Source organism: Theobroma cacao, chromosome 9 (genome assembly GCF_053813885.1).
Source record: "Theobroma cacao isolate CCN51 chromosome 9, ASM5381388v1, whole genome shotgun sequence".
Lineage (NCBI taxonomy): Eukaryota > Viridiplantae > Streptophyta > Magnoliopsida > Malvales > Malvaceae > Theobroma > Theobroma cacao.
The window spans coordinates 7,556,024-7,572,602 of NC_142647.1; the positions used below are offsets into that span (position 1 = coordinate 7,556,024).

At 35.3% G+C, this 16,579-nt stretch overlaps 2 protein-coding genes across 4 annotated transcripts; one reads left to right on the forward strand and one right to left on the reverse strand.

The window, feature by feature from the left end:
- Nucleotides 1–5,491: 5,491 nt before the first annotated feature.
- Nucleotides 5,492–10,900, forward strand: CRCK3 (calmodulin-binding receptor-like cytoplasmic kinase 3). Of its 2 annotated transcripts, none has more exons than XM_018127381.2 (8): nt 5,492–5,733; nt 5,947–6,737; nt 6,885–7,100; nt 7,399–7,667; nt 8,693–8,858; nt 8,951–9,040; nt 9,287–9,585; nt 10,403–10,900. In XM_018127381.2, exons 2-8 carry the CDS (start codon nt 6,449–6,451, stop codon nt 10,610–10,612), a joined length of 1,539 nt encoding a protein of 512 aa, XP_017982870.1. In that variant the 5' UTR covers nt 5,492–5,733; nt 5,947–6,448; the 3' UTR covers nt 10,613–10,900. The 2 variants fall into 2 exon arrangements, with proteins under 2 accessions (XP_017982870.1, XP_017982869.1); XM_018127380.2 differs by having other exon boundaries at nt 5,492–5,687.
- An 843-nt stretch (nt 10,901–11,743) lies between these two features.
- Nucleotides 11,744–16,377, reverse strand: LOC18588837 (Voltage-gated chloride channel family protein). 2 transcript variants are annotated; one of them, XM_088809463.1, is made up of 8 exons: nt 15,953–16,377; nt 15,663–15,863; nt 15,291–15,468; nt 14,660–14,922; nt 13,579–13,848; nt 12,739–13,462; nt 12,334–12,576; nt 11,744–11,988 (listed from the first exon to the last, which is right to left on the reverse strand). In XM_088809463.1, the coding sequence occupies exons 1-8, from the start codon at nt 16,096–16,098 to the stop codon at nt 11,854–11,856; spliced, it is 2,160 nt and encodes a 719-aa protein (XP_088665589.1). In that variant the 5' UTR covers nt 16,099–16,377; the 3' UTR covers nt 11,744–11,853. The 2 variants fall into 2 exon arrangements, with proteins under 2 accessions (XP_088665589.1, XP_007013577.3); XM_007013515.3 differs by having other exon boundaries at nt 12,334–13,462; nt 15,953–16,376.
- Between the last annotated feature and the right edge of the window lie 202 nt (nt 16,378–16,579).

The window sequence follows — 16,579 nt, forward strand, 5'->3', positions numbered from 1 at the left end:
GTTATGTAAATTGTTATTTTTTACTGTCCTTGTTGACATTTTCCTTTTTTTTTTTTTTACTTTACATGAAGTTAAAAAGTAATTTTTCTTTTATATTTAGAGAAAACAACGTAAAATCAATACATCATTCTAGGCTAGACAACATTCAAAGAGTCTGAAAATGTAAACTCAAAAAAAAAATTCTCATTGTGAATGATCAAACAATCGATACATTGATTTGTTTCACGATGTACATAAGAAATGTTGTAGTCCCACGGTTGATGAAGTAGCTCCTTAATGTTCTTGATTATGTTGACATTTGGGTCTAGTTGAGAATGGCTCTATAATTTATGTATTACAAAGTTAAAAGTAATTAAACATTTACATTTTAGCGCATACAAAAACTTTAATTGTAGATCATAAGCAAAAACAAATATAAATATTTTAACTTATTTTTTCATTAGAAATATAAATAAGGTCCAAATTTATTACTTTTTATTTCATGTGATAAATCAAATTTATCACTTAATATTTGAATTTTCAATTTGATTTAAAATGTTATTTTTTTTAGATTATGCCATATTTTCTTTTTACTTTTCCCCCATATTTAAGTTTATTATCCTTAATCACATTCATTTGATTACTAATTTGGTTACTAAATTATCGAGATAAAAGAAAAACTCCCCTCTCATCATGATAAACAAGACAAAGACTTATATGGTTTCCAGGACGTATCATATGCTTATGCATCTGTCCAATTAAAATAAGAGTTTAAATGTTATTTTATGTGTATGCATTACTCTAATAATTTATCTATTACATACTTAAAAGGAAATCTAAAAATACTTCTTCATTTTACCACATGTTAACTTAAAAAATCATCACGTTTCAAGTTGGCTTTTGCATGTTTTACTTTTTCGTGTGGTTTTTTTAATTTAATTTGTAATTGAGAAAAAATTGAGATTTAATTTTTTGTAGTTTTTTTTAATTTTTTGTTATTATTTTTTAATATTAATTTTTTATTGATTATATTTATAATTTTTTATGACAATGCAAGAAATAAAAAAAATCCTAACAATGCATTATATAGACATGTTAGGAATAGTATTACCTATACATGATAGTATTGTAGAAGATCAAATAAGTTCAAATTTAATAAACAATTTCATTTTAAATAAATTTAGTATTTCATCACAATATCTTTTGACTTTTAAAAATTTATCTTTACATATTATAATGTAATTTATAAATAATATTTTAATTATTATTTTTATTAATATAAATTAATTTTATATTTTATTTATATATAAAAAAATTGTACCCGACGCGTAGCATGGGCAACACTCTAGGTTATATAATAATGGCATTGCCATTTACAGGTCCGATGATTGGAACACATGACCCTTAGGGTGGTCCCACTAAACTAGTTATTTATTTATTCCCACTGTTGACGTGTCTGTTAATTATGCGTTCATATTAAGCCTTTTCTTAAATTAATTTCAATTACTTATATTGTTGATGGTGATTAGCTGGAGCTACTGCATGTCTGTGAAGCTTTTTGACTAAGGTCGTTAGGAATAAATGAATACACTTGGACGGCCAAAATTTAATATTAGAAATTTTAAAGGGAATAAAGTTTAAAAAATGAAAAAATTAATTTTTTTATTTGATAATACAAAATTACATAAATAAATATTTATACATATAAATAAGAATTTTTTTCCATTTGATTGATATATTTTTTAAATTAAAATTGTAGACCCGTGACATGATTTGTCATTAATTTTTACCAAGATTCTCATGATTGCATTCTTAAATTGAAGGTTCTTTATACAGCTATCATATTTCTTCCCAAAGCAAGACTTAAATTGATGGTATTTGGATGAATATATATATATATATATATATATATATATATATATATATATATTTTTTCCGGAATTAGAGAATCCAATAATGATGAAAAGAGATGATTGACACCTAAGCATAGTTGATGCTTTGATATGTACATATCTTTATTCACATTCCTGTATTTTATACCAAATTTCATTGGATTCTATTAGGAACAATTTTTTATTCAACTATTCTTTGAATTGGATACCTATAAATGTGCAGTAGTTGCAGTTGATCCATTGAGATGGAAACGTTTTATTCCTTTCCAAAATTTGATTTGATATAAAGGGTAAGCATATATCAAGGGGATTCATTTTCCTATAACATTGGGTGAACTCTAGAATACTTGAATTTGCTTTGGAATCGTCTGACAATTTGCATAGTCCTTTGCTTACGGTGGCGCATTATTATATCTCTTAGTCTATGGGGGAATATGTTAAGCAATAATGGAATCGAACTTGCTTCAAAAAATGGCAAGTTAATAATTTTTTTTTCTGTTTCTCTTGAATTTTGTTGTGAAACTCAAAATGCAACGAATTTCATGATATATATATATATATATATATATATATGTAAAAAAATAAAAAAACTTCTTTCACTGCTCGATAACTGTAATAATTCTAGAATTAATTTGTGCAACAAATCAGACTTTTTTGAAGAGATACATTTATTAAATAAAAGGAGCAACACTATAGTTGAGAATGTAATATATTGAAATATATGTGCAGCCTGGAGGCTTATTGCTTATCCAATTATACAACAAGAATCAAATTTCATTTTCAAGGGCTGAACTCTGAAATGATTTTTGTCAATTTGATTTGACATGACAAGCACACAATTCAATATAAGAATTATTATATATGTGAGATTTTAATAGACTATGACAAATTAATACATCAATAACTATATATAATTTTGCTAATTGGGGTGGGGAGCCATCTATGTCATAAACCCAGCGACATGCGATGCAGGACTAGAAACCTGGAATTGGTCTTAAAAGAAAATAAATGAAGGACGAACCTTTGCTTTTTTTTTTTTATATAATTAATCTCGAATCTTACTCTTTAAGTAGAAATATGTATTAATTAATAAATCAATTGCTTGGGTGTAATTTTTACTTTTCTAATAATTTAAAAAACAAAAAGAAAATATGTGTGAATTGTCAAAGAAAAGAACCACTTTAGTGCCTTGAAAATGGCCTAAAAAGAAAAGTCGGTAGACATTAGACAATGTAATTAAAGGGCAAATGGACGAGATAAGCTCGGCATGTGGCATGTGGATATGTCTCGCCTAATTGTAGTAGTAAAATTTTGCCAATTATTATCCACTTCATCACTATTTGATTTGAAGTTCTTATTTCAAAAACATTTAAATTGGCTAGTTAAGAATATGAACAACATTGAAGATTTTACTTTTTGTCAGGATTAGAGATTCTTGGTCCCTATATTACATTGTCTCAATATCCATGTGAATGAATAAAAGAAGCTTGCTCTTTCTTCTTATCCATTCCAGGAGCAAGTCACAAACATCACTACTTCTCAAGTATATACTGTGTCGAGCTATGAGGCTTTCAGGTCCAGAAAGGCATCATGCAAAAATTGGACTCTTTCTACATAAAAATCAAAGACATGATCCATGTCTGAAACTGATTGATTGGACTGGTTCACGTAGATAAGGGTTAGCACAGTGAGCAAAACAGCTTTGCGGCCCATTAAACCATATTACTCATCGAGCTATTACTGTAAAATGACTTTAGAGTTAAATTGCAAAACACATTGAAGACCGGGTCATTGCTTCCGAGGGGTTAACATGGTGAACATAAAATTTTATGTGGTAGACCTTTCTCCCAAGAAGTGGTTCTGAGGGGTGTACTTGTTCTCTGACGTATCAGAGACTCAGCAAGATCCTTAATTTCTTTTTCTTTTTTTTCCTCGAAAGCTTTTGACATTTTGTTTCATCTGGCAGGCAGATTTTCTTAGATCTGAAGAAAAGCTTGAACATGGGGGAACGAAAGTGATGTTGAATTGATGTCCGAAGCTTCTGTGATTTTTCCTTTTCCTCTGGTTTGCCTCAGGCATATCTGGTGCTTGCATGTGATGGACTTCACTTTCACCGTGACCCATGGGAGGAGCAGAGCACAGCCAAAATTTCGGCTTTAGCTCCTGAAAACGCAAAGGAACGATTACTTTGTTAAATGACATCAACATTTGCAATAAGCTGGGCTTAGGCTCAGCTGAGGTATCAACAGGTGAATGGACTCAACCCATGAAAATGGTCCAAGCAAACTCTGGTTTTATCTGACAATGGGCCTAGTCTAAATTACGTATTGACTGGTCAGTCTAGTCTTTTTCATTTATGTATTTTTCAAATGAAAAGGATATTAGGAACAGTTACTTGCACATAATACTCAGTCCACAAAACCCAAAATAAGGTGAAAATACAAAAACACAAACCAATTGAAATTAAACGTTACATCATTCCATAGATGCCCACTTAAATAGCTATCATTCAACACAGTGAATTTCTTTCTACTTTCCCACCTTATTCAACACTGAACACAAAGTGAACAAAAAGTTTTAATCCTTCAATTAGTGTTGGGAGTTTAGACCCCCCCAATTACTCTGGGGGCCCAAAGATGTAATGCTGTGCAAAAAGGATTGGGAGAGAGAGACAGAGGGGTGACAATGGATATGGTATGGTTATGGTGGTAGATTGTTGTATCTATCTACTTATCAAGGCCACTTCTTTTAGCCTCGACCCATCAAACCCTAATTCCTGGTGGTTTCTATTTGCTTTTTCGTTTTCTGCTTCCCACTTTGGCCCACACCAACATCAAATGATTGTCCAATCAAGATGCATCCCCCATAGGGCATATCATTTGTGTTATTCATCATAAAATAATAATAATAATAACAACTGAACTGATTCTTGACCAAGAAAACATTTAACAAGTACTATCTTCATTCAATTATCTAATTCCTAGTGTGTTTTTTTTTTAAGGTCGTAATAAATTTAAGTATTTTATTTATTGCTGTTTAGTTTAGTACAAGGAGGTTCGATTATTCAACCTCACGTGCAATCGGTTTTACACTTGCATTGAAGAGATCATGATCATGGTTTCACACCTCAAAATTGTCTTCATTGCTCACGTATCTTCATCCTTACACGTGGCGCAAACCCAAAGAATCATTCCATTTGAGTTTTAGTTTAGTACGGGGATTGAATGTACATTCATCCTGAATTCATCATCATAATTAAAAATTTACAGCCCAAATTTTAATATATTGTTTGACATTACACTTCCAATTACAAGGAATTCTAAATCTTTGTAATAAAAACGATTGATATGAAAGAATTCCAATATCTTAAAATACAAGAGGAAGGCGTAAATTATGAGTAAGAAAAAATTGCCAACTTGCATAAAATCTCAAATCAAACCGTTGATCATTATTAAAAGGACCAGCAAATGACCTAAATGACCCTGAGGACAAGCCACCAATGGGGAAAGTTCTTAGAGGTCAACGTTGTCCAACTAGTCAGGTTTTTTTTCTTTTATTTGTTTTTTTTTTTGGTGGGTTTTAAGTTTTGTTGTTTGTGCAAGTATATTTCCAAGTAAAGTACATGGAGACAGCAGTGCGTTACGTCAAAACACCACACCATATTCTTCCTTCTTTCTGCTTTCTTCTCTCAAACAAAAGGCCGGTCAGGTCTTTCCTTGATATTTCACACGCTAAAACAGCAACCACAACTACAACAACAACGACCTTAGCTCTTTGCCCTTCACCTTTAGCTAGCCGCCCTCTGTCACTTTTAAGGTTGGGATATCTGTCAAGTTCTTGGATGCTGTTCGATTCTTTTGAGGTTTTTTTTTTTTGATGTTTCTGCTATCTGGGTTTGTTTCATTTCATGATTTGGTGAATTGGGTCGTTGGAATTTAGCTTATCTGTTGTGGTTTTTTGGGTTTCTGAAGGGTTTGAACATGTCTCTTAGTACTGTGCCAACTGTGTTTTTTGATTACTTTGTCAGCTAAATGTGCTTGGTCATACAGTTTAAAGCTTTGATTGGATTTTGCAGGGGTTGCTAGATGTTGGAGTTAACTGTTTGAAACACTTTTTGGTACGCTTTAAATAAAGTGCTCAGCTGTATTATCTATCAGGGATTCAGGAATCATGTTGATTCAGGCAACTCAGCCGTGAAGACTTTGGTCAAATTTTGCAGTGGCGTTGAAGAAATAGAACTTAGCAATTAGAAAGTCTCTTGGAGTCATCTCCTTTATTGCCTGGATATGCACCAGCTTTGTTAATTTTTTGTTTGGATAAAGGGAATTCAATATGCGGGTTTTTTTTTTTCCTGTGATTGTTGAGTACTAGATTGTTCTGTTGAGACCAATTCACACCTTTGAATCAAGTTTATTGGGGTTTATCTTGGTAATCATGCATCATTGGTTTGCTGTGTTGAGTATGGACAACATTGATTGAAGTAATTAAGGCTTCTGGAGTTGATTTTGCATATTTCTCTTTTGGCACTTGGAGGTGATTCGCAGAATAAGTGCTGCTTCATTTATAATTTAGTTTTTATGGAAGTTGAGTGCATTAATTTACCGAGAATGGCTGCTTCTATGTTTAGTCTACTGCTGTTTATGCAATTATCAAGATTCTTTGCCTCTGGGCTTGAAGTAAAGTCGAAGATTTGTGGTGCAGATCACATTGCTTATTCAAATTTGTATGGTCATGAATTGCTTTATTTGAATGGGAATTTAGTAGATAAAGTGTTGTTCTGTAAGGCCCTACGGTTGCACTATGCCGATGATTGTGTGTTTGAAGGCTATACTGGAACTGATTACTGTGGTTTGGACCTTTCATTAGGTATGCACTGTAACACATGAGGTGTCAGGTTTCTAATTTAGACGATTTATTTTATTATTTTAGTTATGAAGTTTACTGCATGATAGAAGTAAATTTCGTAGAACCTTTATCAATGTGTAATGGTTTTGGCTGCTGATTTGTCCTTAGGAGGAGGAAGAGAGTTATTGCAGGAGACACTGAAGGAACATGATAAATCTGCTCAGAAGCCAAAGGATAAGAATAAAAAAGGGTATTCGGTCAAAACCAAAGTAGGGATGGTAGCAGCTGGAATTTTTTTGACATGCTGCGTTTTTATGTGCCCCTGTTTTTATAGGAAAAAGAGAGCAACTGCCCACACTGTTCTTGAAAAGGATCCAAATTCAAGTAAGTCTTAACTTACCTAAGCTGTATCTGGTCAATTTTGTAATTTATCAAAATTCGAGAATTTCTGAACAAGTTTGCTGTAGATAAGATTCAACAATTAGATGCGAGTTTTAAATGAGTAGTCAGGAATAATAGTTCAGTTCTCAAGTGTACTCTTTATAATCTATAAACAGCATAGTAATTGTGTATGTCCTCTTTGTTATCACATATTTGTCAGTTTAGCTTTTTCCTTAATGCAGCATAATTTGCTGATTGTTTTTTGGATTCTAGTTACAAATGGATGGTTTTGTTCTTGCAGTGGATTCAGCTTCCGCTTTGGAAATGAGTGTTCATTCTCCTCCTGCAAAGGTTCCAGCCAGCCCACTCAGGGTACCACCTAGTCCTTCCAGATTCTCAATGTCTCCAAAACTTAGTAGAATTGGGTCAGTGCATCTTAATATGACACAGGTGGCCAGAGCTACCTGTAATTTCTCATCAGCACTACAGATAGGTGAAGGAGGGTTTGGAACTGTCTACAAGGCCCAGCTAGATTCTGGCCAGGTGGTTGCCATTAAACGAGCAAAGAAAGTAAGTAAATATGATCATGGAGATACTATTTCTGCAACATTGCCCCTGTTGGTACAGTAATTCTTTAAACTGGTTTTCTGCTTGATTAGTGAAATTTATGTTATATATGGACTGAACAAGTGTGAATCATTGCTCTGATCATTAAACTTACAAGATAGAACTTTCAGATCATTAACTAAGTTAACTATCCGCATATTAGAGATACAGAGGATTCTCCTATTGCCTGTGTTCCGGAGTGCCACATATAAAAGCACAAGGGAAGAAAGTATATTTAGAAGTATCAGAGTCCAGTGACTGGCTCTCTTTTGACATGCTCTATTTTTTTTTTTTTAAACATTAGATTAAAACAGAATTATGGAAGCATCAGGGCTTTCATCATCTAATAATTTGTAGGGAAGATAACAGTGACCTACAAATACACTATCCTTGCTTCCCAAATTGTTTAAAAATATATACTCTGTAAAAGTTTAAACAATTTGTATGGCTGGCTGTATTTTTCCCTGGTCTAAAACTATGAATCTTTCCTTTGAAGAGTAAATATAGTAAACCTCTGCATTCTGGAGGCATCTCAGTTCTGTATGTTAAACACATCTTATATGGCTCATGGTAAAGAAATGCCACTTAGGTTATACAAGGAACTGCCATATTATTCACTTATTAGACAGTAAACTTGTGGAGTGGTTTAATTGTATTATGGGGGGGGGGGGGGGGGGGGTGCCTTATATTGTTAACAGTTGGGGCTAATGGCACACATAGGAAAATGTGCAAATAGGATCAAATGTGGCAAATACTAGAGGTATAGTTCATAACATGGTTGAAAATTTCTTGTTCTTTTTTCCATTTGGATTCTCAGATAACGACCTGGTAGGTCTCTAAGCAAAGGGCTTTACATTGGCTTTGTTGGTGACAGACATGGAACTGGCTTAAGAATTTAAGTTGTTCTTTCTTTATAGTGCTTGTTTTATGATTCAAACCATATTATTATTCGGGCATGTTATTTCGGTTGACATAAGAATATTGTCTAGGAACATTTTGAGAATCTGCGAACTGAGTTCAGCAGTGAAGTAGAACTTCTAGCCAAGATTGACCATAGGAGCCTTGTGAAGCTACTTGGTTATGTCGATAAAGGAAATGAACGGCTTATTATTACAGAATATGTACCAAATGGTACTCTGAGAGATCATTTGGATGGTATGTTCTCTTGACTGTAATAACTGCCAAAGTTTTTGGTCAACAATATTGTTAAAGGCTTAAAAATAATATTTTGCTCCTATTCCTGGCAGGTCAGCGTGGCAGAATCCTGGATTTCAATCAGCGGCTTGAAATTGCCATTGATGTTGCACATGGCCTTACTTATCTCCATCTCTATGCAGGTGAGAAAAACCCGCTGAAATATCTTGGTTTTGGCCCATACCATGGCACCAGTAAAACACACTCATTCATTGTCTTTGTTTCACATTTTAGTTAATGCCAAATCACACCCGGCCCATTGTATCCCCGTGACTAATTTCAGCTATACATGGCTTTACTCTCCTCATTTCTAAGCAATTTCAGCCTGTGCTTTTTCATATAAAAAAGTAAGTGAAATAATGCCTAATTTTCTTTTCATCTTGCAACAGAGAAGCCAATTATTCACCGAGACGTGAAGTCATCCAACATTCTTCTGACAGAAAGCATGAGAGCTAAAGTGGCTGATTTTGGATTTGCAAGACTTGGCCCAATGGACTCGGACCAAACACATATTTCAACCAAAGTGAAAGGAACAGTCGGTTACCTTGACCCTGAGTACATGAAAACCTATCAACTCACACCCAAGAGTGATGTGTACTCATTCGGGATTTTACTTGTAGAAATTTTAACTGGCCGCCGTCCTGTGGAGTTAAGGAGACCGGTTGAAGAGCGTGTGACACTTAGATGGGTAAGTTTGCCCTTCATTCCCTTGTTAAATTTTTACTTCATGGCTGTTGTGTTTATTTCAGTACAGGGCACATAGAATAGTTGTCAGAAAGAGAGGCAACTGCATCTAATTTTAGAATCCTTTTTTTTGGGCCATATAATTTATTTTTATTAGGAATCTCATGTCTTAATTAAAAAGAAGTAGATCTATTGCAGAGTCCAGCAAGCAAAACCTTTTATGAGGATGGCCATAACTTGCCTTGGTTCTGCCACATGGAGATATGGACCAAGGATATAAGAACTATTCTGTAGTTTCCTTAGATACAGGGAAAAAGTCTGGTTGAGTTATGAGAACTAACTCCAGACTTCAACCTGGTAGGCATGGATTGATAAACTCACGACCTCAATCTTTATTGTTAGTAGTCTCAAGTCACTTCCATTTATCAATAAGGTAGTGCAACTTCTGATGACGACAGCTGCACGGTTACAATCAACTAGCATTGAAGGGAATTCTCAAAAATTTGATACATCTTGCTAAGGACCTATGCTACTGGACTTGGGAATAGTGTTGGATATGGTGTTTGTGTCCAACATGAGTACACTCAATTTACGGGTTTTCTTTATATTTTTAGCGGATCATGTTCAAATAGACTTTTCCATTTTAAAGATGTATGTCTAACATGGCGTACATTAGGAACAAATAACAGGGGTAAAGAAGCAAGGTAGTTAAGTTGCCTTTAAGTTACCCAAGACCCAAGTTGTTGAGTCTTCAAAACTAACTCCTTCTTGTTTGCTTCCAACTGAGTGTACTCAGAATTAATGGTGTCAATGTCATACAGGCATTCCGTAAGTATAATGACGGACATGTAGTGGAATTGGTGGATCCTGCAATGGGAGAAGTTGTAGATGCAGAGATACTAGTGAAGATATTTGCTTTGGCATTTCAATGTGCAGCACCCGTAAGAAATGACCGTCCGGACATGAAATCTGTGGCTGAACAGTTATGGGCGATAAGGGCTGACTACCTTAAGGGTTCAAGGCAAAGGTAGCACAAGAGATTGAAGAGTAGTCTCCTCTTCCCTTTAAATTTTTTCCTTCCTTTCTTGTTTGTTTTGTGTTTTTCCTTGCTGCTTCTTGCTGTTCACTTTCTTTTCTTTTGTTTTCCACCCTCTTTTCAAGCTTACTGTAAAACCGAAATTGGTGTAAACCAAAAGATATTGTGCGCTTTTGCCTTGTTCTATTGCTTCAAGTTTCTGACAGTGTCATTGTGGCAAAGCGTCAAGAGTAAATATGAAGAGCATATATACTTCAATTATATTTGATTTCATTTTGTTTCAGTGATCGATTTTACTGACCTAGGTTTGGAGGCTTACCTTTCCATTTTAATTGGCTTGATCACCTATGGTATGGCAATCTATTACAGCTCCCCCAATACAGATTGTTTATGTTGAGGCGATTGTAGAAGCCTTTGTAATACTTTTACATGTTATTCTTTTCTGTCATTAGAGAATTAGGGTAGCCAAAGCTACTTTCTGTTTTTTGAAAAGCGGTAGCCAAAGCTACTAAAATGTAGCCCAAATTCTTATATTATGGAATGAACAGGTGAAACTTTGTTGTGTATTTGGATAAATTCAGAGGGAAGCTGAACCATAAACCTCAACCCTCCGATTGGGGAGTAACACTAGACCAAGCTTGAATTGTTACCAATGGTTACATTTGCTTCTCACTTACTATGATATAATAATAACTAATAACAAATAAATTCATCATTCTTTACCGTTACACAACTGCTTTGGGATATAAGATTCCATTGCGTGACATGTTGAAACGTGTTGTTTATTGTTATCCCCAAGTTATACAAGTTGTTTGGGCAAATAAATTATGATAGGCGTTGCTCCAGTTTCAACAACATATTTTCCCCACAGATGGTATCAAAACATGAGTCTCAGTTTGTGGCCAAAAGCCCAAAAACATGCTATCTGCTTTTGATGAGAACAAATGTAATCTTGGAACGGCATGAACTGGCATACACAGATTTCACCTGACCAAAATTTGTAAAGGTTGAATCATTCGGACTTTGCCTCCTTGCAACTCATACGGTAAATGAAAAATACAGCTGGAAAGAGTACAGTGTGATTCCCCCGTCTGGTTGCCTTCGGCTGAGTAACAAAGGGCTAGAATGATCCCACAAACTTGTGCAGTTCAATTAAGAGTACAAGACTATGTACAAAATTTATTTTCAAGGGTAAGCAAACCCCCCACCCAATCTAGGATGAGTGAATGAGATCCCCTAAAACAGTTTCAATAAACGGGGCCATCGAAGTCTTAATCTTTTCCACCTACTCCCTATCAATAAGGGGTGCAAACCTAATATGTGTTCCGGCATGAAGTCATGCCTTGTTAATATGCCCACCACGGGTGCTCTCTGCAATCCCAACATCAGCATTGGAATAACATAGTTAGTAGACAAGCATAAAACTAATATCTACAATAAAAACATCAGTGTTTGGTGTGTGAGTAAGAGAGTGAGAAAATCAATGGATGCAAGGATTCAAAAAATTTTAAATAAAAAAAAAAACAAAAGGGAAAAAGAAAGACTGAACGCTATGGTGGAGTTAACTAGCACTGCCAAAGCAGAGTAGGCTTTTGGTTTTGGAATGAAAAAAACAAAATGCAGTAAAAACTTTAAATCAGAAGGTAGAAACGTGAAGAAGCAGACAAAGAATGAGAAATCAAGCTTTAAGCAAATGACCATGACAAAGCTTCTTACGTTAGAGATCTTAGGTATGACAAGTAGGTGCCTCAAACCAACTTGACGGAAAAGTACGAGAGCCTTAGCCAGCGACATTGTCTCCACAACCGTATATGGTGAAGCATTGGTAAAAGGGTGTAAATCCAAGAACATCTCCTTCTCTTCGTCACTTAATTCTATGTCTTCTATCTTGTCAACATTACCTAAGCCCTTCTTTGCGAAATCCTCTGCTGAGAAATGCCTAAAAGCATCAACACCTATCTGCACAGGGGTGCACAAGAAAACTCTCTTCTTTAGCAGTGCAATAAGATGAGCACGGAGGATTAAACCATACAAAATTGGGGATTCAGAATGTGGAGGCTCATCAACAACAGGAAACCCATGATGCCTTGTGGTTTTGAGGATATGTACTATATTACCAACCTTCTCAATTCCATGAAAGAGCTGAAGAGGGCCAGAGACAACATCACCAACTGTCAGCTGTCTCATATAAGGTTCAGCATGAGTTTCTAGGTAAGGAAAACCCTTTGCTTTCATAATGAGGTCATAAATGTTGCCGTTAAAAGCATCAGCTACAGTCTTGGAAATGAGGAGAACCATCATTATCAATGGCAATAATAATAGGTTATTGGTCAATTCCAGAATAATAACACACAAAGAGACTGTCATCCTCATTGAGCCACCAAGAAATGAAGCAGCACCAAGCACAGCATAAAGACCTTGATTAAGATTTGTGTGTGAACCAAGTAGCATACCAATGAAGCGCCCATAAGATGCACCAGTAACTATGACAGGTACAAAAAGACCTGCTGGAGCAACAATCCCATAGCTAACAATACTTAGAAAGAAGCAGGTGACAAAAAATATGATCATCGTTGACTTCTGAAACTCAGAGTCAGTATTCTTGCTGAAAAGATTTCTGATAGCATCATCATTTGTGTTGAAAATGAGGCTGGCAAGATCATTGTAGTAACCAGGAGGACATTGAAATTTCTTGTAGTTACCAGATCGGCCTATTGTGGGACAGGCTTCGGATGCATCCAATGGGCATGGTTGGCAAGATGCAAGCCATGGTAATCCAAAAAGTAGACAGGATGTAAAAATGGAGATTGAGCAAGCAAGAAAAATTTTATAAACAACGCTTTTCCTGAGAGGAGAAAAAAGGGTGGAATAAGCAATGAGAATGAACCCTGAAAATTATATTATGCCAGATATTGAAATAGTAATTGGTGCAAACAACACAAAGATGAAAACAGAACTTACTCATTAATGAGGTTGTAAACTCGCAGGACCTTATCCAAAAGGGAATTATATAAACTTCCCAATATGCCCCCTATAACTCCAAGAACAAGTACAGGAGGCACATCAGCTAGGTGATACGAAACATTTGCTGAATAGGCATCGAACATTATCAAACCCCCTTTACCAAACAGCCCACACTTGCCACTTAAACAAATATCAATTAGAGCTCGAAGAATAATTGCAACTACAGCAGTTGTAAAGAAAGCTCTCCAAAGAAGGGCACTTCTCCACCTGCAGAACCAAACCATGATATTATCATTAGGTACCAACTTTTGGCCGTTTCATCTTGTCCAACAGACATCATGAAAACCTGTAGATGATGAATGAAAGAAAGGAAGGCGATTCTCAGAGTAAAATAATTTATGTCATGGGCATAAAGGAAGCTTAATTTGCCTTTCAATCCAGTTATGATTATGAATGAACTGGCTACACATATTTAGAAGAGCCATTTCCTGAGCATATTATTGGCTATACTGTCCCCAAAGCTGTTCTGCCTTTCATCTATGAAGTAAAGAACATCCATAAAGACAATTTAACAAACCAGCAATACAAACAAGAGAAGATATGTTTCATGAATCAGCAAATGCAGATGTGACAATTTGAAGATCGGCAGGCTATAGAAATAGATAACATAAATTGTAATAAATTATTACCTATCAAGCAGGGAAACAATCTTAATAAAGTATTGAAAAAGCATGCTTTATAGTATTACAAAGTCTTAGAGTGTCAAGGAACAATAAGCAAAAAATGTGTGTAGCTAACATGAAAGGCTGAGCTATTCTATTGCCAGATATGATTTCATTTTTGGTTAAACAATGGGGGGAGAAAAAGAAATGAGAGAAGTGTAAAAACTCAAAAAGAATACCAACAATGAATGATATGCCGAAAGGAAGGTAAATAATATATCAACATGGCACTGGGAATCCATAAATATTGGGTGGAATATTCTAGGTCCTTACAGAACCCTCTCATTCAACACAATTTTATATGTGCTAAAAAGACCATGACCCACAAAAGAAGCAAATGCATCTGATCTACATACCAAGACGCCATTTCTTCAAGAGCAAACAGCACACCTCCAACTGGGGCTCGGAAAGCAGCTGCAATTCCAGCTGCTGACCCACACGTTACAAGATCTCGTCGGTCTCGGTCATTCTTAAAGAAACAAAGCCACTTCCATGTTAAACCATATCTTCTAGACCCACCCTGTCCCAGCAATGATGCAATACATGCACCAGTATGCACCATAGGCCCTGCCTTTCCAACAAGCAGAGATGAAGACACGGCAGAAATGCTTCCCACAATCTGCACATGCAACAAAATTATGAAATTTCTACACAGAAATGAAAGAAAAGGAAAAGAAAGAACCAACAATGGTTTCTCTCAATTCATAAGAAATCTAAGGTATAGATCATACTTCACACAGTAGGTGAAAAAATTCAATTTTTAATAAATAATGTGAAATTACAAATCTGAGAACTTGATGACTAATTATATATTAACTCAATCTATTAGCGATTTACAAGTAAAAAATTCAAATAGATTAAAAAACTTAGAAAAAAGAAGCTCTTCAGCTAAAGGATTTTCCATAAGACTAATAACAATTTATAGATTGCAATTTAAGTTAAAAACAACTTTAAAAAAAACATTATAAGAAAGAAAAAAAAAACAACCTTAACAATTAAAGTTCGCAGTGAAAATATTCCCGGAGCATCTACACCGTTCAAGTAAGCCTTCACTTCCGGTATACCTGAACCAGCCGCTGCCGGCGAAATAAATGCCGTAATGATGGCGGCAAATAGAGTTAGAACCAAATTGGATAGAGAAAACACTAGAAATGCCATCCCGTATCTGCACCAAAAAAATACAACCAGATTTTCTTTAAAATATAGTGAGACAAAAAAGAAGTATTTAAGAATTTCTCAACAATCAAGCAAATCTTCGGGAGGGAACTTTTCAAATAATTTGGTGCAAATTACTTTCCGTTAAGAAAAAAAGAATACTAAATGAAATTTAACCAATCAGTAAAAAAGAAAAAAGGAGACCTGCGAGCCAACATCATGTTAGAAGTAACGACGAACTTAATGCCGGCGATATTCTCAACGGCGAGATTGTTACAGAAACCAACAAGACTGACGATAGCGCCAATCAAGAAGCAGAGAAGCCATTTCATGAAAATATACTGAAAAATCTGGATCTTGGCACGTGTCCTCCAGTCTTGTTTGAAAAAATCATTCTCCGCAATTCTTCAAAAAAAAAAAAAAAAACCGAATCCATAAACAAATCCACAGAAAAAATTTTAAAAAAATTGAAAACCCCGTGGAGGCTGGCTTACTCGTAGTCGAAGCTTTCGATAGGGCAGACGTTAGCGCCGACGATGGCGACCTGAGAGGTGGAATTGAGGGATCGTTCGTGAGAGAGCAAAGGAATGGTTAGCGACTCATGGTCTTGGTTTTGGTCCGGTGGCGCATTGTCTGACATGGCGTCACGTGGCGTGGCGCGGGGTTTTGGATTTGGTGGAGCTTAGGCTGAAGCGAGGAGCATTCGAGACACAGAGAGAGAGAGAGAGAGAGAGAGACCGAAGAGTCAAAGGTTCAAGGGAGGAAAGGAGAATTTCGGTTATGAATAAAATAAAATAAAGAATCACTTAGAAAATGAGAGGAGGAAGAGTTTGTGACAGAGTGGAACACTCCTAATCCCTCCCAGTCTAGCGCCAAGAGATGATATGCTTCCGTTCACTTTTGAATTTCAGTTGGTGGTGCTGTTTTATTTCCCTTCTTATTATAGTATGATTTAACACATTTCTTTCTTACTTCTTATTTTCTCTTCTTATTATTGCGTCGGGGAAATTGCTTTTTTTGTCTGATTATCCAAATGGTGAATCACTGTATTACTATCAAAATATATACTAATATCATAATAGTTTTTAAAGTAGAATGCCAAAGGTTTTTTAGTAATTAAC

Coding starts and splice junctions, on each gene's coding strand:
- LOC18588837 (XM_007013515.3), bottom strand. CDS start 16,098: ATGTCAGACAATGCGCCACCGGACCAAAACCAAGACCATGAGTCGCTA. Junction 13,849..14,659: donor CTTGAAGAAATGGCGTCTTG/GTATGTAGATCA, acceptor TTGGTTCTGCAG/GTGGAGAAGTGCCCTTCTTT. Junction 11,989..12,333: donor TCATACCTAAGATCTCTAAC/GTAAGAAGCTTT, acceptor TTGGGATTGCAG/AGAGCACCCGTGGTGGGCAT.
- CRCK3 (XM_018127381.2), top strand. CDS start 6,449: ATGGAAGTTGAGTGCATTAATTTACCGAGAATGGCTGCTTCTATGTTT. Junction 7,101..7,398: donor TGAAAAGGATCCAAATTCAA/GTAAGTCTTAAC, acceptor TTGTTCTTGCAG/TGGATTCAGCTTCCGCTTTG. Junction 9,586..10,402: donor AGCGTGTGACACTTAGATGG/GTAAGTTTGCCC, acceptor AATGTCATACAG/GCATTCCGTAAGTATAATGA.